Genomic DNA, 22848 nt, shown 5'->3' on the forward strand with positions numbered 1-22848 from the left:
CTAGCTAGCATTGAGGGAGATGAGGAAAAGGCTTCTTGCCTTTTAGCTGAAATTTGAAGAAAGCCAAGAAAGTCAGGAGGCAGAGGAGGAGGAGAAGGGCATTCACGGCATGGGAGACAGCCGGTTAGAGTCTTGGCATGGGGGAGATGGAATAGCTTGTTTGAGGAACAGCTATCTCAAAAAGAGAAAGAGATTCAGAGCAAACAGCACAAAGGGAAGAATAATCTATACCAGAAAAAGAAGATATGGAGGAGAGTATCTTCAGAGAGGAGAGCCCAAGCTGAAGGAAGTCCCAAGAAAAGGACAGCTGTGTCCCAATTTCCCTTCTCAAAAGTTATTCATCAGGCAGCTAGGTGGTGTCGTGGATAGAGCATCGGCCCTGGAATCAGGAGAACCTGGGTTCAAATTTGGACTCTGACACTTAGCACTTAATTACTAGTTGTGTGACCCTGGGCAAGTTACTTGACCCTATTTACCTTACAAAAAAAAAAAGGCTATTGATCCACAGTCATTATAATATCATGTTTCATTACCCAAATTTACCTGCAAAGCAGTCAGGGGTTAACTAAAGATAGATTTAAATGTAAGGTTAGGTAGAGAGTATATAACCTCTGCCCAAGAGTTGGGAATTTTCCTAGCTGACTGAACTCAAAACTTTTCATCTAAAATAAACTCACTAATGCTAAAGGGGAGGTTACAAAGCAGACAAGGAAGGCACCAAACGGACATTCGTGGCCATTTTATTTCCCCAAAATGTAAAATGAGCTATTTATTATGAGATTGTTACAATGGTGTCACACCTTTGTTGGTACCTTGATAAATGCTTGAGTATGCCAAAATATTATGAGAGGCTATTCTATTTATACATTTAATATCAATTCAATCTAACACGTTAGTAATTAAGTTCCCATTAAGTTCCAGTCACTGTACTAGCTGCTAGGAATACAAGCATAAAAAAGAAACAATTCCTACCTTCAAGAAGTTTATAAGCCTGCAAATTCTTGACAAATGAAAAGTACACATAGACATATGGTCCCCATATTTTTGCCTGGGTTTTAACCTGGCTGAAACCAGTCACCTTACCTGAAAAGAGCTGAAATCCACAAGGCAGAGTTTCTCAGAGGGCAGATTAAGCTCTAGTTGGCCTACTTCATCACCTGAATTTCACCGACCTGCTTGAAACTATCATGCTGAAATGGCCTTAAGCCACAATGAAGCAGAGGCCAGAGGATGTGGGTGGGTGACTTTGCTCCATAGGATGAGTTTGGGGCAAAGCTCAGTAGAATCCAGGCAGAGTTCCCTGTGCTCAGTAGGTCAGCCAAAGCAAGAATTCCTGTCTTTGCTAAACTGGCCTTGTTGAAGAAGAGTGTCTAGGCGGGGCCTGGTGATAGAGGCAGGGAGAACAGAGAAGATAGGGGGAATTTCAGGAGTGTGATGGAGCTAGTTTGAACTTAAATTTTCAGTGTAAGAATTTATACCTCAGAAATCAGCAAATGCTACATTTTAGGAGGGTTTTTTTGTTTGTTTGTTTGGCGGGGCTATGGGGGTTAAGTGACTTGCCCAGGGTCACGCAGTCAAGTGTCTGAGGCTGGATTTGAACTCAGATACTCCTGAATCCAGGGCCAGTGCTAAAGCACTGTGCCACCTACCTGCCCCCACATTTTAGGTTTTGATTTATTGTTTTGTTGATTGTCCAGACTTAAGAAAATGATAGAGAAAATGTTAATACTGAACATTTGGCTTTTAAATGTGTCCTATATATTTTTTCAGAGAGCAGATTGTTAAATGTTTAACAGGGGGAAATAATTGCACATATCCTTTTGATTTTGAGCTACGGGAATAACATCAGAAACTACTCCTGTCCCAGTCTTTTCTGGGTCTATTCACACTATGTTTTTAGCTTCTTAGGCTGCTTCTGAGCTGCTGGGCATTTCTGAGGAGGACCTGACTTACCTGTTTTGGAAGTAGCATGAAATATGTAGTTGCACAAATCACTATAATTAGGCTTCACTGTCACCATGCAACTTCATCCCAACCTTGTGATGATCCAATCCCAGACATAGTAAAGGAAAACCCAAAGGAGCCAATTTTGCTATTCAGGTCAAGCAAAACAAGGAATGAAGATAATGGGTATTAGTTACCTACACAATAAAATACTTTAAGTACTTTAATAAAGTACTGTACTAAATGATTTGCAAATGTTATCTCTTTCGATCTTCCTAGCAACCTTAGGAGATAGGTACTATTATTATCTCCATTTTTAAAGTTGAGGAAACAGAGGAAAACAACATTTAAAGGAGTTCTCCAGGGTCATCTGAGGCTGAATTTGAACTCTTGAGGCCCAATGCTCAATTGATCACTGTACCATCTAGCTCTTACAAATATGTTTCAATTTACATGAGAGAAATATTGCTTTAAAAAAAAAAGCTGTGTAAATCAAATGTAATTTTTTTTCTTCACTTCTGATTAAATCTAACACTTTAGTTTTAAATTTCCCTGCTTTTTCCTCCACTCTCCTCCCATCCTATAGCCTCTTTCAAGTGATTATTTCAGAAACAAGCTGTGAACTAGTTCTAGATGAGTGCTTTATCCACTATGCCACCTAGCTGTCACTTTCTTACCTGTTTTTAGCCTATTTTGTGATTTTTAAAGTTAGGCTCTGCTCCTGGCTCACAGGGGTCACTGTCCCAAGCTTCTTGTGGTGGGAGCCAGGGATCTGATCACTGGCTTTCTGCTCTGGAGCCTCAGAGGCTCCCAGCTTGTTCACTGTGCTGGGGTAACCAGGTCTAGTCATTCCAGTTGTGTGTATGGTTTCTCCAGCTGGCAATTTGCCTTCTGTGTTGGGGCTAGGGGCCTTAAAGCTGGCCTACTGTGCAACTAGACTGCTAAGTCAGGACCAAGGGACCTTGATTACTCTTCTGTGCTGTAGCCAAGAGCCTCCTGCTGGCTTGCCTGGATACCTGTCTACACTGGGTTCTGTAATGATTGGAATGACGCCACCTGCTGGAGACTTAGTGTAGAAAAGCTCTGCCATGAGGTGAAGGTCTCTGAGGGCCAGACCATGCGTCTTTTCTTTGGCGTCAGGAAGTGAGGAACTGAGACAAATAGGGGTTAAATGACTCATCCCAGGGTCACACAACTAGTAAGTTTGCTTGTGGGAGGAAGAAGGGGGAGCCTGGCGCTCTGACTCTGGCTTTTCCTGTGGACTCTGGCAGAGAGTAGAGTTAGAAATGTGCTCTCCCTTTAATAGATAGATGAATGTAGGCCTTTCTCTCTCTCTTTACCAAATTCTTATTCTCCTTAATAAATGCTTAAAAGCCTAACTCTTGCTAAAGCTTATAATTTATTGGCAACCACTCATTAGATATTTTAGACAGACTAGCTAGAATTTTAGCCCTTAACAGTTCTCAGTTTTTCCCAAGTGAGATAGACCTTTCCTGAAGTCTTTCTAAGTTATCTTAAGCTGGAAGATTGTTTCACTCTGTCTTTTTGTAGGTTCTGTGGCTCCAGAATCTGTTTAAAGGCTTGATTTCAAGTTGTTTGCGAGTGAAACTGGGGAGAGCTCAGGCAACTTCCTGGCTTCTCTCTGCCATCTTGGGGCCTTTTTTTTTCCTTTTTTCTTTCTTACACAGATATTTCTCACAATATCCTCCTTCAGGGAACCTTCCTTTGTCACAAAGAAAAAGAGTTTCAAAAAAATCATTCATCAGTAAGAGGCTTTGTATGCTGCTCCTGTACTCCTCCACTACTTAGTTGAGGGTTATATTCCATCATTTGTCTCATGGACCCAATATTAGTAATTAGCTTTAATTATTTACCTGTTTTCTAAGCAGTATTCTGGGTTTCCTTTAAAAAAAAAAAGAGGCTTGGGGAGAGTCAGTCAATAAATATTTATTGAGTACTTACCATGTGCTAAGCACTATTCTAAGCTCTGAGGATACAAAAAGCAAAACAGGGATCCTTGCCCTCAAGGATCTTACATTTTAATGGAGGGGGCAGCTAGGTGGCGAAGTGGATAAAGCACCGGCCCTGGATTCAGGAGTACCTGAGTTCAAATCTGGCCTCAGACACTTGACATTTACTAGCTGTGTGACCCTGGGCAAGTCACTTAACCTCCATTGTCCCGCAAAAACAACAACAACAAAAAAACAAAAACACCTAACATTTTAATGGAGAGACAACACGAAAACAAGATACATTCTGAATAGGTGGAAGTTAATCATGGTGATAAGGGAGCTATTCTGCTCAGTGGAAAGAGTTCCTGGCCTGGAGTCAGGAAGAACTGAGTTCAAGTGTGGCTTCAGACACTTACTACTTGTATGACCCTGAGTAAGTCACTTAACTCTGTTTAAGGGTTGAGTTGAACCCAAATAGGGTCAAAACAGTTGGACTGGATGGAACAGGGAAGGCCCTGGGTTGGGGGAGGGCTGAGAAAGGCTTCCTGCAGATGGTAGGATTTGAGCTGAGTCTTGAGGCTAGCCAGGAGGCAGAGGGGAGGAAGGGAGAGCATTCTAGGTCAGAGGGACAGATAGACTTCATGGAGTTAGGTCAGGGAATGTCATCTGCTAGGACCAGCAAGTAGGACAGTTTTGTTGGATCTTGAGGCTGGGTTGTAAAGGGCTTTAAATGTCAAAGCAAGGGGTTTATTCTATATTTGATCCTGAAGGAAACAGGGAACCATTGAAGATTACTGGAGGGGGGGGGGAAACGACACACATAGGCAGACCTGTGTTTTTGGAAGATCACTTTGGCAGCAGGGTGGAAGATGGATTAGAATGGGTAAAGAATTGCAAGTACATAGGTATGAAAGCTTAGTTTTGTGTAAGGCCATAGACTCAGAGCTGGAAGGGACCTTTGCTGTTCAGTTATGTCCTATCCTAGGTGACCCCATGGGTTTTTGTCCCTGCAGCTTTGTTTGTTTGTTTGTTTGGTTTTGGTTTTGGTTTTTTGTTTTTGCAGGGCAATGGGGGTTAAGTGACTTGCTCAGGGTCACCCAGCTAGTAAGTGTCAAGTGTCTGAGGCCAGATTTAAACTCAGGTCCTCCTGAATCCAGGGCTGGTGCTTTATCCACTGCGCCACCTAGCTGCCCCACCCCTGCAGCTTTTTTGACAAGAATACTAGAACGGTTTGCCATTTCCTTCTCCAGTGTGCCCCCATTTTACAGATGAGGAACTGAGACAAATAGGGGTTAAATGACTTGTCCCAGGGTCACACAACTAGTAAGTATCTGAAGCTTGATTTGACTTTAGCTCTTCCTGACTCCAGGGCTGGTGCTTTATTCACTGTACCACTAATATAGGCTCACATAGACCCCAGAAGTGACCTTAGAGGTTATCTAAGCCAACCTCCTTATTTTGCACATAAGGAAATGGAAGTTCAAAGAGATGAACAAGGGGGCAGCTAGGTGGCGCAGTGGATAAAGCACCGGCCCTGGATTCAGGAGTACCTGAGTTCAAATCTGGCCTTAGACACTTGACTAGCTGTGTGACCCTGGGCAAGTCACTTAACCCCTATAGCCCCGCAAAAAAAAAAAAAAAACCAAAAACCAAAAACAAAGAGATGAACAGTCTCTGAGGATAGGCTGAAGCCAAGAACTCTAACAACCCAAAATACCACCATTTCTGTGACTCACCTCTGAGAACCCTGTATCTATGATTCTGATACATTTAAGTCCCACAAAGGAGAAGCAAACAAACAAAAAGCCAGTAGGAAGGTAGATTTCTCTCAAACAGGCTTATCTTTGATAGTAAAGGGCAGTGAATATAGAATATTATGTTTTTTGCCCATCTCACAGGAATCCTGTTATCTTCAATGGTTAAGTTTTCCCCTTGGTTACCCTTACCTAGAGATCCCCCTGGTCCAGGGAAGTCTTTGAAGTTCTGGGGGTGAATTAGTTCGTTGACCACTGGATTAAAGCAGGGGCCCCATTTAAAAAAATAATTAAATTTTTTGCTTGATTACATGTAAAAATAATTTTAACATAACTTTTTTAAAAATTTTGAGTTCCAAGTTCTCTCCCTCCCTCACCTCCTCTCTCCTATTCTTTCCCCTTTCTTTCTCCCCTCTTTGAGAAAGTAAACAAGTTGATATAGATTATACATGTGCAGTCATTAAAAACATTTCTATATTAGCCATGTTGCAAAAGAAAACAGACCCAAAAAAAAAGATAAATAAAGTTGAAAAAAGTATGTGTTGATCCTCATTCAGATTCCATCAGTTCTTTCTCTGGAGGTGGATAGCATATTTCATATGGTCCTTTGGAACTGTCATGGATCATTGTATTATTGTGTACACCTAAGTCTTTCACAGTTGATCATTATACAGTGTTTCTGTTACTGTGTACAATGTTTTCTTGATTCTGCTTATTTCACTTTGCATCAGTTCATGTACATCTTCCTAGGTTTTTCTGAAACCATCCTGTTCATCATTTCTTATACCACAATAGCATTCAATTACAATCATATATCACAACTTGATCGAACATCCCCCAACTGATAGGCATTCCTTCAATTTTCAATTCTTTGCTATCACAAAAAGATAAAGCAGAGGTTCTTAATATTTTTGTGTGTCATGGACTTATTTTCAGTCTGATGAAACCTATGGATCCATTCTCAGAATAATGTTCTTAAATGCATAAAATAAAACACATTGGATTACAAAAGAAAGCAATTTTTTTAGTAAAGTTTTCAAAGTATTTTAAAAATATTTCCAGACCCTGAGCTAAGAACAGGCCTTCAGTTAGATTAATGATTAATGAATGATAGCACTGGTAAAGTTAAGAGATATCTGAACATGTTTATCCTCACCATGAGAACTACCTGTCTGTACCAACACAAATTCATTTCAACAAATATTTAAACACCAAGGCACCAGGAATACAAAGAAAATAGTACTTGCCTTAATAGATGTTTGTTGACTTGAATTGTCCTTATTAGAACTTGAGGTCTAATAGAAGCAGGGTGTGGTAGAGCTCAAATGAGATAAAAGAGGAAAGCATTTGGCAAACTTTAAAGTGATATTGTAAGTGCCAATGATTGTTATTTTTATTATTAGCATACAGTCACCAGGCCTATGGTCTGGTGATGACTTCATTCCCTGAGCCTTATACAGCACTCCTATGGAGCTCATGAAACGTTTATAGAGCATCACTGGGGTGTGCTAGCAAATGTTTAACAACTGGGCTGGGGAGTGGGTGAAAGGTATGCTCACACATACATTTTTAGATTTAATATGTATTATTAACACTTTCTTAAGCCTAAACAATCAACAAAACAATAGATTGAACCCAGATTTGTGCAGATTGCCAATTTCTGAAATGTGAATACTACTCACACTAAAAATTTAACAATCAGCTCAGGAAAGCTGGCATGAGCTAACTCCAACAACCTCCTAAACAGAGGGATACAACATTTATACACATCCAATTTAATAAGCAGCTAAGGAATACCTACTAGATGCCAGGTATTTTGCTTATATTCTGAGCTCACAAAAATAAAAATAAAACAATTTCTGCCCTCAACAAGTTTAAATTTTACAAAAGGGTATAACACATAGAAAGACAACTAAATATAAATACATACAAAATACATTTTAAAATAGTTTTTTTTAGAGGTTGAGGCACTAGCACCTAATGGAATAAGGAAAGGTCTTTTGTAGGAAGTGTCACCTGAACTGTGATTTGATTCTATAAGGGTACTAAAGAAATACAGGTAAGGAGGAAGAGCATCCTATCCATGCATAGAAGACAGCTTGTGTCAAAGGCAAGAGGTAGGATATATAGGATGTCTTGAGCAGGGATCAGCAAGTAGGTCAGCCTGGTTGGAACAAAGACTGTGTTGCATGGGCAGTAATGTGAGATTAGTCTGGAAAAACAGGTCAGAGCTAGATATGAAGGGCTGTAAATGCCAAACTAGGGCAGCAAGGTGGTAAAGTGCATAGAGTGCCAGTGCTGGACCTGGAGTTCCTGAATTCAAATCTTGCCTCAGACACTTAAAAGTTGTGTGATGGGGCAGCTAGGTGGCACAGTGGATAGAGCACTGGCCCTGGATTCAGGAGGACCTGAGTTCAAATCCAGCCTCAGACACTTGACACTTACTAGCTGTGTGACCCTAGGCAAGTCACTTAACCCCAATTGCCTTACCAAAAAAAAAAAAAAAAAAAAAAAAGTTGTGTGACCCTAAGCAAGTCACTTAACTCCCATTGCCTCCATTCCTCATCTGTAACCACTCCAGTATTTCTGCCAAGAAAACTCCAAAAAGGGGGTCACAAAGAGTCAGACACGATTGAATAACAAAAATGCCAAACTAGGGAGTTTTTATTTTATCATAAGTGCAATAGGAATCCACTGAAGCTTCACAATCAGAAGAATAATCAAAACTGTACTTTGGGAATATCAATTTGGCAGCTTCGTGGAGGATGGATTGGAAAAGGGAGGACGCTGGAAGCTGGGAGACTTAATAGGAGGTTAATGCCCAGGCAAAAGGTTATGATGGCCTGAACTATGGTGGAGGACCTGGGAGTGGAGAGGAGAATGGCTAGAAATATGATAAAAGTTGTAATAAGGCTGAAGGGAAAATTCAGACAGAGTGCTATAAAACAATTTGAAGATCATTTTCAGTTAGGGGGAGTGGAAGAAATCTGTAGGGAGGTCATGCCTGAGTTATGCCTTGAGACTTCCTTTTTTTTTTGGTCAGGCAATGAGGATTAAGTGACTTGCCCAGGGTCACACAGCTAGTAATTGTCAAGAGTCTGAGGCCGAATTTGATCTCAGGTCCTCCTGAATCCAGGGCCAGTGTTTTATCCACTGTGCCACCTAGCTGGCCCCAACATTTTCTTCTAAGATTTCTATAGGCACAGTAGGAACTTCATATTTTTTTAACAAGTTTTTTTTTTTAATTTTAGTTAGCTTATTTTAGTTGAACAAGTCGAGAGAGATGTGAAGAGAATACTTTAATAGGACCATAGATTAAGAGCTGGAAGGGACTTTAGAGACCATTGAGCCCAACTCCTTAATTTTACAAATAAGGAAACTGAGGCACAGGGATTAAGTGACTTGCCTAGGGCCACATAGTGTCTGAGGAAGGCATGAATACATTGTGGAAGAGTGCAGGACAAATGTAGTGGACGTAATTAGCAGTCTAGTTCAGATAAACATGGAGTTCATATAAAGCAGCAGTTCTCAAACTTTTTGATCTCAGGATCACGCTACAATTTTTTTTCTCTACATTTTCATTGATATTGAGTTTTGTTTCTCTGCCTCATTATAGTTTTCCCCAGTACTCCTTTCTCCCTGAGAACCATCCCATATAACAAATAACATTTTTTAAAAGACAAAGAGGGGGGAAAGTCAGCATAACTGGTTGATATATCAAAGTCTGAAATATGTGGCATTCGCAATCACAACACTTGTGGACCTCCCACTTCTGCAGTCCCTTTACACTTAGCTTTCATGTGGGTTACATCTACTGATATTTACCATATTAGGAACTATAACACTGTAGTATTATTATTTTTTCTTTTCTTTTCTTTTTGGCAGGGCAATGAGGGTTAAATGACTTGCCCAGGGTCACATAGCTAGTAAGTGTCAAGTGTCTGAGGCCGGATTTGAACTCAGGTACTCCTGAATCCAGGGCCAGTGCTTTATCCACTGCGCCATCTAGCTGCCCCCACTGTAGTATTATTATGAAAATAGTTTTGACCCCCTGAAAGGTTCTTGGGGACCTCCAAATTACACTTTGATAACCATTACTGGGAGAGAACAAAGTCAAATGAGGCTGCAAAGTAGGTTGGAAACCAGATCACTGAGGGTCTCAAGTGGTTTGTATTATCTCTTGTGACTGCTAAGGAGTCATTGAGGGTTTTTGAAAACTGACATGCCAGAAAAGTCTCTTATGCTAACAGTAGGAAGAAGTGTTCTGGATTAGATTTCAGATACAAAAGGAAGCCTACCAAAATGGGTGACTTCCATTAAAAAAAATCACAGCTTTTTATTTTCTTGGTTTGTTTAATTCTGATCCTGCAGCAGACCAGAAAGGAATCATGATAACATGGAGCAAATTTCTTTTCAAGTAACTCACTGTCTTCAGAAAACACAAGGAAAGAAAGAAGTGACTTCTTTATTCAGAAGGATGAATTAGAACTTTGAGGGACAAAGGGAAGAAGTAATGTGAGCCATCTTCCCAGACATAGTCCATGTGGTTTTAGTCAGAAGGCTTGTTTGAGAGGAGTAAGAAATGCCAAGAACCAGCTGACCTTATCAGATGCCCGTTTTGCCTCACTACCCCCAACACAAGCTGAACATACCTGTGTAATGTAGGAAAACTGTGTCAGGATGAAACTAAGTACTAAAACGGCAAACAAATATTAACAAGGGCCAGTCCTTATCTTGACTTGCTAGGGTTAATTTCAGTCTTTTATCTTTCCCTCCCTCTCACCATCCCCAACCTCTGAGGAGAAGCCAACTTCGACAGCCAGAATCATTGTATTTTAATTTTGTTATTCATGATGCATTTCTTTTATGGAATAGCTCCATTTAAAAAATTGAACCAGGGGCAGCTAGGTGGTGCAGTGAGTAAAGCACTGGCCCTGAATTCAGGAGGATCTGAGTTCAAATTTGTCCTCAGACACTTAACACTTACTAGCTATGTGACCCTGGGCAAGTCACTTAACCTCAACTGCCTCACACACACGCAAAAATTTTCAACCAAGTCAGGCTATTGACAGCTTTTGTTGGTCAGTCATGTCTGACTCTTCATGACCCCATTTGGGATTTTCTTGGCAAAGATACGGGAGTGGTTTGCCATTTCCTTCTCCAACTCATTTTACAGATGAGGAAACCAAGGCAAACAGGGTGAAGTAACTTGCCCAGGATCACACAGTTAGTATCTGAGGTCAGATATGAACTCAGGAAGCTGAGTCTTCCTGACACCAGGCTTGGCACTCTATCCACCTTGCCACCCAGCTGTCCCCACTGAATGGTAATTAGACTTATTTTACTTCATGGGCTCAAATCAGCTCCTATTCTTCTCCAAAACAACTGACCCTAGAAGAAACAAATTACATGCCCTTTCCATGAACTAGCATTAGAACCCATTTGGACGTCAATTCCCTCATTTGTAAAATAAGGAGGTTGATATTAAGTGATGTATAAAATTCCCCTTCATTTTGAATGTTCTATTTCTTTTTTATTATATTAGTATCTTTTTTGGGGGGTGGGGCAACAAGGGTTAAGTGACTTGCCCAGGGTCACCCAGCTAGTAAGTGTCAAGTGTCTGAGGCTGGATTTGAACTCAGGTCCTCCTGAATTCAGAGCCAGTGCTTTATCCACTGCGCCACCTAGCTGCCCCACATTAGTATCTTAATAAGGAATTTTAGGTCTAGAGTCTTTGTGAGAGGTGGTATTTTCCAATTTGTTTTTTCCTATAATAGCCAGGCTACAAGCAACTATCTGGTGGAAATGCAGGCCACTTGATATCAAAAAATTGGAATTTTAAAAAGTGGAATAAATTCTTCTACCTCTTTAGAAAGGCAGCTCTTGAACACAGAAAGACTTTGAAAGAACATGCAAAAAAAGGGCTTTGAATTAAACTTCAACTCCCCTAGTCTCTAAGACATCAAGGAAATATAAGGCTACTTAATTTTACCCCCTGATCATGACTAAGGTAAGATTGTGATTGGGAGAGCAAGAAACTAAAGACTTGATGTGAAGACAAGGATGAAGTGAGGGTTCTCAATTTTCTTCCTTTACTCACTCACCTGGAATTTCTTGGGCACCTATGTAAGTTGGATTATATGCTATTATGGAAGATATATCAATCCTAAACCCTATCGCCCAATTCATATAGTGCTTTAATCTCATTTAATACTCACAACCACCCTGTTTTATCTATACTTTATGTGTTGTTAACCTCAATTTACAGATATGGAAATAACACTTATATAGGGCAAGCGCTTTATAATTATCTCATTTGATTCTCACAACAACTCCGGAAGGAAGGTGCTATTATCACCCCCATTTTACAGATGAGAAAGTTGAGGCAAATGGGAAAATTACTTGCCCAAGGTCATATAGCTAAGTGTTTGAGGCCACATTTGAACTTGGGTATGCTTGACTCTAGGCTTAAGGTTTATCTACAGCACCACCTAGCTGCCACATAAATTAAGTGATTTATTTTATGGTCACTGAATTATTAGTGGGAAAGAATCTAAAACTGATGTGGATTTTAACACTTTTCCTACTACACTAGATTGCCTCTAAATCAATTTATAATCTAGTAATTTATAACCCAGTTTGGGAGAGGGGAAAGAACAGTTACATGAAGCTAGCAGCCAGATAACACATTTGTCACTCATACATACAGTTGTCACTCATAAAACTTCAATAATCTGGTGGTGGTAGGATTAATTAGCAAAAATTTTGAATTACAAACTTTTTTAAAAAAAAGAAATGAATTTTTATTATTTTCAAGGCCATACAGTAACTGAAACAAGATCAACAAAAGTGCTTTTCCAGTAGTATTCCTTAGAGGACAGTCTACAAGGAACAGATAAAAATGCTTTGTAATTAACATATCACTTGTTTCCATGGAGATGGATGCTAGTAAAGTGCTTCAGGCTATATGATAAGTTTGTCCTTATCCATGTTTTTAAAACATTTGCCCCAAAATTTTACTTGTACTATTAATTTGCAGTTTTTGAAGAGAAGACTGGATAAGCAAAGACAAATTTCAGTCTGGCAACATGTGAACAAACTGAATTAACTGAGTATGAATAAATGAGTCTTTACTTGCAATACAGTTCTCAATAGACTATCAATGGAACTAGGGAGCTGAAAATTACATTCGGATCAGTGGAGAATCAGACAAAAAATAATAATGAAGAAAATCTGGTGGATGTTGAAGGCCAAGAATACCATAATACCACACAAAGGTCTTCTGTGGTGAGGTGTGTTTTTACATTAAGATGATGAATAAATTTTGACTAGGATGAAAAAAAAAAGCTCAAACATGCAACAATATCATTTTCTCAAATGTTTGCTTTATAACTATTCTGCTCCCCACTAGATAATTTAAGACTTGGAGGTAGAAATATGTTGCATACAATTTTATCAAACCTCTTATTTAAAAGCTTGCTGAAGGAAATATAATTCAAAATAGTATATATATATTTTTTGCTGTGTAATAGTATTAGTCAAATGACTAAAAATAAAGGCATCTGAGCTGAATGAATAGAGAGAAATCAGCAGAACGCTCCCCGTGGTGGCAAGAGCTAAGGTGAGCTACATTCTCTCCTAACCTGGGCACCCATGGAAATCTGCAAGAACAATTCCATGTTAGGAGACTTTCTAACTTTATTTTGAAATGTTTCCAAATGTATGGTTTCCTCAATCAGCTGGCTGGCCACAAAAGGAAACCTGAAGCGGTATCCCACACTCCCCAGGAACAGACAGGCCTTTGGGACAATGGGACTGTGGTCACCCATGGAAATCTGGAAAAATAATTCCACAGGAGGAGACTTTTTAACTTTCTTCCAAAACATTTCCAAACTTAAGTTTCCCCAATCCATTTTTATTTCATGAAAGGCAAACCTGAAGATTCCTACCTACCTCCCAGAAATGAAAGAGTCTTTGGAGTTGTGGAATCCAAGGTTTTTTTCGTTTAGCCAATGTTATTTTGGTGACCAAAATATTAACATTGTTCACAGAAGACAGAAAGGAGTAAATACAGCTCAACATATATAGCTTCTTCCCTTAGAAAGGAAGCAGCTCACTCCATTCTAACAGTTAAAAAATATATTTAAAAAAAAAGGTTATGTTTATTGATAATATAACCTCAAAAAGTAGGCCTAAGTTCACGACGCTACTTCTGTTTACCCCCTTCCCTCCCTCACCCCAACAAATATACTTGTAGCCTTCACAGGCATATATATGTTTCTTTGCTTATAGCAAAGGGAAATCCCCAAAGTCCAAATGTGAAATACAAAAGTCAGTTTCACAACACATAAAAAATGCATTTTTAGGGACAAATGAAGAAAGTCACTTTCTTCTTTCCAGCTTAAAAAAAAATCCCACCCCCCAAATATGTACAAAGACGATGGTGACGGCTTCCGTGGGCTAGTCCTCCATCAATGCCCATGCTTCTTCAGCTTTCTCATAGTACTTATTGGCTAGCCGGCCCTTCATGGCTTCCATGGCAGCCTCTGCAGCTGCAGTGTATAGGTCACCTGAAAAAGAAAGCAACACAATGAAATCTGTTCTCTGAATGGGGTTACAAAGACAATCATGGGCAAACAAAACCAGATTCAATTTGCCAAGGGCCAAACTTGCTGTGGAAGAGATTTATTAGGTCAGCAGAAAAAGATTTCTCTTTTTCAGGGTTGTTAAGACAAGGAACAAAGAAGATAGTGCAGTGGATAGAGCTCTGGGCTTGAAGTTAAGAGGACTTGAGTTCAAATGCAGTCTCAAATACTTACTAGCTGTGTGACCCTGGTCAAGTCACATAAGTTCTATTTTCCCCCTTTCTTCATCCATACAATGGGAATAATGATAGCACCTAATACATAGGGATTTTGTGAGGATCAAATAATATTTTTAATGCACTTGGTATAGTGCCTGGTGTTTAATAAATGCTTTCCCTTGGGCAGCTAGGTGGCACAGTGGATAGAGCACCGGCCCTGGAGTCAGGAGTACCTGAGTTCAAATCCGGCCTCGACACTTAACACTTACTAGCTGTGTGACCCTGGGCAAGTCACTTAACCCCAATTGCCTCACTAAAAAAAATTAAAAAAAAAAATGCTTTCCCCTTTTCTGAAAAGCTCCAATAAGACACACAACTACTCCTTCCTCATTCCCACTCTATGTAGGAATGGCTCAAGCACATTGTAGAGGTAGAGTGGTGATTGCCTCCAAGTTTCCCTTAAGATCTAACTTATGATTCTAGGATATGCTTGATAATTTTTTTTTTTCTTTTTAGGGCAATGAGGGTTAAGTGACTTGCCCAGGGTCACACAGCTAGTAAGTGTTAAGTATCTGAGGCCGGATTTGAACTCAGGTACTCCTGAATCCAGGGACAGTGCTTTATCCAGTGCACCACCTAGCTGCCCCCTATGCTTGATAATTTAATTCTATGGGTGAAATAGTAAACTGTGGGGAAAAAAAAATTTTTTTTTTTGGGCAGGGCAATGAGGGTTACAGCTAGTAAGTGTGTGACCTTGGGCAAGTCACTTAACCCTCATTGCCCCCCCAAAATCTTTGCAGAAAGTTTCTCTGACGAATTCATTTCTAAGATATATAAGGCACTGAATTCAAATTCATAAGAAAAGACCAACTATAATTAGTCATATGATAAAATGCTCTAAATTACTAATAATTAGAAAAAAGCAAGTTAAAACAACTTTGATATATCACCTCACACTCATCAGATTGGCAAAGTTGACAAAAAAGGAAAATGACAAATACTGGAGGGCAGTGGGGAAACAGGCATATTAATGGAGCTGTGAAGCGGTTCAGCCATCTTGGAAAGCAATTTGGAATCATACCCCAAAGTTATTCAACTGTGCATACCCTTTGACCCAGTGATACCATTACTAGGTCTCTATCTCAAGGAAATCAAAGAAAGTGGAATAGGACCCAGAGAAATAAAAATATTTATAGCAGCTCTTTCCATGGTGGCAAAGAATTAGAAATGGGGAGGGTGCCCATCAGGGGAGGATGTGATGAAATACCACTGTGTTGTAAAAAATGACGAAGGGGGTAGTTTTAGAAAAGTCTGGGAAGATTTGTATAAACTGATACAAAGTAAATAGAACCAGGAGAATAATTTATATGATAACAACAACTCTGTAAGGACAAACAACTTTAAAGACTTAGGAACACAATGGAACCAATCAGAGTTCCAGGGGAGACATGAAAAAACATGCTACCCAACTCCATTTAGGGATGATGGACTCAGAGTGCAGATTCAAGCATATATTTGGATATGGCAATTGTAAGAATTTACTTTGCATGATTATTGGGTTTTGTTTTTCTTGCTTTTTCAATGAGTAAGGGAAGACCAGAAGGAGAGAATTTTGCAACTGGAAATAAATAAAATTGAATTAAAATAGAAAAGAAATTAAAAAAAAACAAATAAGCATAGCCATTCAAAACTACACATTAGCTATGTTAGAAAATGTGTCTCCTTCATGAGTCTATCAGATTTGTCAGAAAGGAGGTGGTCCTCTGGACTCATCCCACTGTCTTTCCATTCACCCCTGTATTTGTATATTTGGTTTTCCTTTTGTAGAGTTGCAGCCAATGGGACAGGATCTGGCTCTGCTTTCTTCACTTGATATTTCTTGTGTTTTTGCATGTTTTAAAATTCCTTTTCCATGTCATTCCAAGTTCTAAGAATAATAACTATGGGGCATTAATGATTTTCTACAATTACAAATAACAATGGTATAATAAACATACACTTCTGGTTTGTTTTTTTTAGTGAGGCAATTGGGGTTGTGACTTGCCCAGGGTCACACAGCTAGTAAGTGTTAAGTGTCTGAGGCCAAATTTGAACTCAGGTACTCCTGACTCCAGGGCCGGTGCTCTATCCACTGTGCCACCTAGCTGCCCCATAACATACACTTCTTAAAAAACAACAACATAAAACTCTTTGGTAATGTTCTTTGAGTAAACTTCCAATTGTGCGACTATTGAATCAAAGGATATGATATAGTGTATTGTTCTCCAAAAAGATACCACCAATCTGTAATTCTGCCAGAGATGTATGAGTATACCTGTTTCTTCAGAGCTTCACCAACTTTTATAATTTCTGTTTATTTTTTTTTGCCAAATGGGTATTTGTGATTATTAAGGAGATGGGACATTTTTTCCCCCCAAGTGACTAGTTGGATTCAGTGTGTACTCTTTAGAAAACTGTCTGTGCATATTCTTTTACCATTTATTCACTGGTGAATGGGTGTTTTCCCATGAATGTTCAAATTAGCTCCTTTAAGGTTTTAGAGACATACTTCTTGTCTCTTAGGATTTGCTGTAAATAAACCCTTACGAGATATACATATTATTTTTCTTTTTTGTTTACAGATTTTTTGTTCTACATAATTTTATTTAATATAATTGAGTATACATATATGTATAAACAGAAATGGAATATATATGTACATTTCAACAATATTTATTAGAGAATCATTTCCCTAGTTTTTATTTTCCATAGGTTTGTGGACCACAAATACTTACTATATAATTGCTTCTATTTCTGGTATCACTACTCTATTTTGTTAGTCTTATTTTTCTATTTGTTTTTCTGTTTTTTGCCCAATCCCAGACAGTCTGGATGATAACCATTTTATTATTAAGTTTTAGAGACTGAGCATGTTTTTCCCTCTTGGATATTCTTGCCAGTTTGATTTCCCATAGAAATTTAATCATGGCTATTTTAAAAAACCCACCATTTGATGGATATTATGCTACATCCGTTAATTTATTTGGAGAGAACTGTCATTTGGTGATTAGACTCACCCATGGGCATTAAACGTCCCATTCAGGGCCGGTGCTTTATCCACTGCACCACCTAGCTGCCCCTTAATTTCTTTTTCTTTTTTTTTTTTGCGGGGCAATTGGGGGTTAAGTGACTGGCCCAGGGTCACACATCTAGTAAGTGTTAAGTGTCTGAGGCCAGATTTGAACTCAAGTACTCCTGAATCCAGGGCCCGTGCTCTATCCACTGCGCCATCTAGCTGCCCCCCTTAATTTCTTTTTAATGTGTGAATGGGGTCTCTTGTTTTTATAACATTTTCTTGGTTTTTATTGGTAGTATAAAAGAATGCAAATAAGTATTTACTGAAGGAAGGAATGAGACCACAGCTTCTTGGAATGAAGAAGCTGGGTAAGAAGATTACCAGAGAGTTCAAAAACTATGTCTATAACCTGGAATGTAAATTCATTTATTTTGTCTAGTCTTTCTTGTTGAGGACACTGGGTTTTCTAACTATTTCATCAATTTATCTACAAGAAAGTGATATTTTGACCTCTTCATTCCCACATAAATGCCCCTGATTTCTTTTACTTGTCTTATTGCTAGGATTTTTCATAGAGATAGAGAATGGATTTGTAATTTTTACTGATAATAATAGTGATAGTAGCTAATACTTATATAGCACGTACTATGTGCCAAGTACTTTACAAATATTATCTCATTTAAATCTCATCACAACTCTGGGAGGTAAATGCTATTATTATCCCCATTTTACAGATGAGGAAACAGGCAACCAGAGGTTAAGTGACTTGTTTGGGGGTCACATAGCTGGGAAGTAGCTGAAGCTGGATTTGAACTGAGGTCTTCCTGACTCTAGCCCCAGAGCTTTGTGAGCCACACAGTTCTCTCTCAGTATAGGAACACCTGGATAAGAAAATTCCTCTAGTTGGGGCAACTAGGTGGCGCAGTGGATAAAGCACTGCCTTGGATTCATGAGGACCTGAGTTCAAATCCATACTCAGACACTTGACACTAGCTGTGTGACCCTCGGCAAGTCACTTAACCCTCAATGCCCTCCAAAGAAAAAAAAGAAAAAGGAAAAAAGAAAATTCCTCTAAAGGCTGGCACCTTCTCTTCATTGAGAATTCTTAGAGAATTGCCTAGAGCACTAACAGGTTAAGTTTCTGGGGGCCATGATCACACAAACAGCATTTCTTACACTTTGTCATTTATTAATGATGAAAGTTGAGTACCCTTATTTAAGTGAACACCCTTGTTTTGGGCCTGTTTTTAGTGGGAAAACCTCTCTTATTCCATTACATATTATTGTAGTTCTTGGTTTTCCTTGATGGTGCTGGGGTTCTGAAAATCCTACTCCATCATTCAAAGTCCACCTTCCTCTTCTAGGAAGCCTTTTAAGACTACTCTAGCCAAAAGGGATTTCCTTCCACTTTCCCACCCCACTTTATGGCTTCAATAATAACATCTCTCTTGAACTCCTTTGTATTTTAGTTATGTCTTCTAAACAGAATTACAAGTTCCCTGAGAGCAGGGGCTTTATCTTATACTTAGTTTATAGCTAACACAAAATTAACATGGTACTAGGCCCCAGCAGAATCTCGAGAAAGAATTGATGAAGTGACCACTGATAAGGCCAAAGCTTTCCCTACAGCCATTCCATCCAACAAGGGAAATAGCCGTCCTACCTGATCTTTGTGGGTCCTTTTCTAACTGGAAGCCACCTGTAAACAGCATCTCAGCCTCTCTTGCCAAGAGTGTGTGCCGGGGTTCATCCTGTATCCCATCGTATTCACCTCCTTCATCATAATCGGTTGTGTTTAATGCAGTATCATACCAGTGTAGGGCTTCCTTCCAGTTCTGTGTCCTGGGGGATGGGGTAGAAACAAAAAAGAAAAGTTTATCAAAGTAATAGAGGGGGAGAGCTTATATAATGGGTCAAGGATGCAGGTGGATGTTGGAAACAGGCTTCAAGAGGATCACAATGGTACTAGATCAGTGGTTCTCAAACTTTCAGGACCTCTTTACACTCTTAAAATTTTTAAGGACTCTTCCAAAGATCTTTTGTTTATATGGGTTATATCTATCAATATTTACTATATTAGAAATTAAAACAGATAAAATATTTATTGATTTACTTAAATATAAGAAACACTTCATATCATCATAAATGACATTTTATGAAAACCCCCTCCCATTTTCTAAAAAAAAAAATAAATTTAGTGAGAAGAATAGCATTTTTTGCCTTTTCGGGGGGGGGGCAAATTTCTCTAATGTTTGGCTTAATAGAGGACAAATGGATTCTCATTTCTGCTGCATTCAACTGTTTGGGATATGTGATTTTGGTTGGAGTACTTGAAAATCTGGCCTCACACAGATATGTGGTTGGAATAGGAAGGAGTATTTTAATAGGTAAATCACCTTAGTGTTATTATGAAAAGTTTTGACCTTGTGACCTTTAAAGAGTCTTGGGGACCCCCAGGAGGTTTTTGTGCACCACTTTAAACCTGTGGGCTATGGGGGCGACTAGGTGGCACAGTGGATAAAGCACCGGTCCTGGATTCAGGAGTACCTGAGTTCAAATCCGGCCTCAGACACTTGACACTTACTAGCTGTTTGACCCTGGGCAAGTCACTTAACCCCCAATGCCCCACCAAAAAAAAAAAAAAAAAAAGAACCTCTGGGCTACAGCAATGGGCTGAAGCTAAGAAGATGAAATTCAAAATGGAGAATTATAAAAATATCGCACTTGGGTTGACAAAATCAATTTCACAAATACAAAATGGAGAACTGGAGAAAGTCAGCTGTTCTGAAAAAGAGCTGAAAAAAGTCTTAGCACTCTGCAAGCTTAATATGAGTCAGCAGTGTGACAGAGTATCCAAAAAATCTAATGCAAATTTGGCTTGTGTTAAGAGAGGCAAAGTTCCAGGATTAGGGATGTGGTAGTGCCCTTGTACTCTGTCCTTGTCCAATCTCATTTGGAGTACTGTGTTCCATTATGAGCACCATGTTTTAAGAAAGACATTGATAAATTGGAGAGTGATGAGAAGTGGTCAACCAGGAGAGTGTCACACCCTTGAGAATACGGTCTAAGAATCAGCTGAAGGAATGAGGCATGTTTAATATAGAGGGAGCACACGATAGCTGTCTTGACAAGTATCAGCAGGGAGGCCATGGGGAAAAGGGATTAGATTCATTTTGGTTGGCCTAGGAAGGCAGTACCAGGAGCCAAGGGCGGAATTTGTAAAGAAGCTGATTTAGGTGTGGCATCAAGAAAAACTTCCTAACAAGCAGAGCTGTTCAAAAATGGCACAGGCTTCCTTGGGAAGTGGAGGATTTGTCTTTGTTCGAGGTCTTCAAGTAGAGACCAGATGACTACTTGCAAAGTATGTCATAGTGAGGATTCCTTTCATGTACAGGTTGACCTAGATAGCAGGAGATGGTCTTATGTGTGTTCTGTCTTACTTGGTTTGCCATCACCAGTACCTAGGGGACAATGATGGGCACCCAGTGGTCACTCTATAAAAGCATACCTATACTACATCTCTCCTATAGGCTAGGAGTGTTATCCATCAATCAGTCTATAAACATTTATTAAGGGCCTATTATGCAATAGGCATTGTGCTAAGTGTTGGTGATGTAAAATGAGGCAAAAGGTAGTCTCTGCCCTGAAGGAGCTGTATTCTTTTCCTCACCCCATGCTTTTTTTTTTTTTTTTGGTGAGGCAATTGGGGTTAAGTGACTTGCCCAGGGTCACACAGCTAGTAATTGTCAAATGTCTGAAGCCAGATTTGAACTCAGGTACTCCTGACTCCAGGGCCAGTGCTCTATTCACTGAGGCATCTAGCTGCCCCCTCACCCCATGCTTCTAAAACAAGTGAGTCCAGGAGGGTCTCCAGTTACCAAGCAACCTTTCCTTCTTGGTTTTCATGACATCCCTTTCTCCTGGCTCTCCTTCTTAGACTCCTATGCTGGATCATCATCCATATTATGTCTCCTAACTGTGGATGGGGGGAGGGGGTCGGGGAGCTAGGTGGCAAAGTGGATAGTGTGTTGTTAGGCCTGGAATTAGGAAGACTCATCTTCCTGAGTTAAAATTCAGCCTCAGGCACTAGCTGTGTGACCCTAGGCAATTCACTTAAGTCTGCCTGCCTCAGTTTCCTAATTTGTGAAATGAATTGGAGAAGGAAATGGCAAACCACTCCTGTATCTTTGCCATGAAAATCCCAAATGGGCTCACACTGAGTTGGACATGGCCAAAAAATGATTAAACACACAACTGTGGATAGATCCCAAGGCTCTGTCCTGAGCTCTCTTTTCTCTATATATACTCTTGGTGAACTAATCAGCTCCCATGGATGGAACTTTCATTCTTATACAGATGGATCCCAGGTCTACATATTCAGCCCTAGTTTTTCTGCTGAGCTCCATTTCAAACTGGATGCTCTGGAGACATCTCAAACATAAGTTCAAAACAGAATTAATTATTTTTCCTTCCAAACCTCTCTAACAAACTCCCTTATTTTGTCAAAGACACAATTGTCCTTCAGGTCTCCCAGGTTGGTACCCTTGAGCTGCCTTCAACTCTTCACTCTCCCTTATCCCATATATCCAATCAGTTGCCAAATACTCTTTTTTTTTTTTTGCCTCTACAGCATCTCTCCCATCCCACCCCTTACCACTACTCCCACAGTCACCACCTTAGTATAGACCTCTCACCAGGACTATAGCAATAAACAGAATCTTAATTGGTCTCCTTGACTCAAGTCTCTCCACACTCCAATCCATCCCTATGTGCCACCATGTTCAATACACATGTAGAACTTATTCAATTGTGAAGCTGAGGACCTGTGTATGGTTACTAAGAATAGGTACAGAACTCATCATGTCACTTCCCTCTTCAATAAATTCCATGCACTGACTCCCTATTGCTTCTAGGACAAGATCTGAACACCTCTATTTGGCATTTAAAGTCTTTCACAATCTGGCTTCATCCTATCTTGCCAGTTTCATTACAAATTACTCCCCTGTCTGTATATTAGTCTAGTCAAACTGGACTTCTCTCTGTCCTTCCTTCTCTTCCCTCCTCCAGAGACTTCTTCAGGCCAATCCCCAGGGCTGAAATTCACTCCTTCTAAAGCAGAGGTGTCAAACTGAATGTGGCCTGAACCAAATTAAAATGTAATTGAGAAATATTTAACAAAATAAATACAAATACAATACAACATAATGTTAATTTGTGGTTTTCTAGGTCAATTTGCTACCCTAAGGAATCCCTTCCTATATGAATTTGATAGAATAGTTTTAGAGTTTGCCTTTTCTCATCCCCAAACTGCTAGTGCCTTCCCTCATTAATTACCTTGTA

General features: G+C 39.6%; 1 protein-coding gene across 4 annotated transcripts in view; it reads right to left on the reverse strand.

The window, feature by feature from the left end:
- Window positions 1-12425: 12425 nt before the first annotated feature.
- The window catches only part of EEF2K (eukaryotic elongation factor 2 kinase), a 75241-nt gene continuing 64818 nt past the window's right edge, over window positions 12426-22848 (reverse strand). For all 4 annotated transcript variants that reach the window (XM_043972388.1, XM_043972385.1, XM_043972398.1 and 1 more), the window contains 2 exons: window positions 19172-19350; window positions 12426-14220 (listed from right to left, as the gene is read on the reverse strand). In XM_043972388.1, the coding sequence (XP_043828323.1) occupies window positions 14111-14220; window positions 19172-19350 (289 nt within the window). In that variant the 3' untranslated portion in view covers window positions 12426-14110. The remainder of the gene's footprint in view (window positions 14221-19171; window positions 19351-22848) is intronic.

This window comes from Dromiciops gliroides, chromosome 1, assembly GCF_019393635.1.
Source record: "Dromiciops gliroides isolate mDroGli1 chromosome 1, mDroGli1.pri, whole genome shotgun sequence".
NCBI lineage: Eukaryota > Metazoa > Chordata > Mammalia > Microbiotheria > Microbiotheriidae > Dromiciops > Dromiciops gliroides.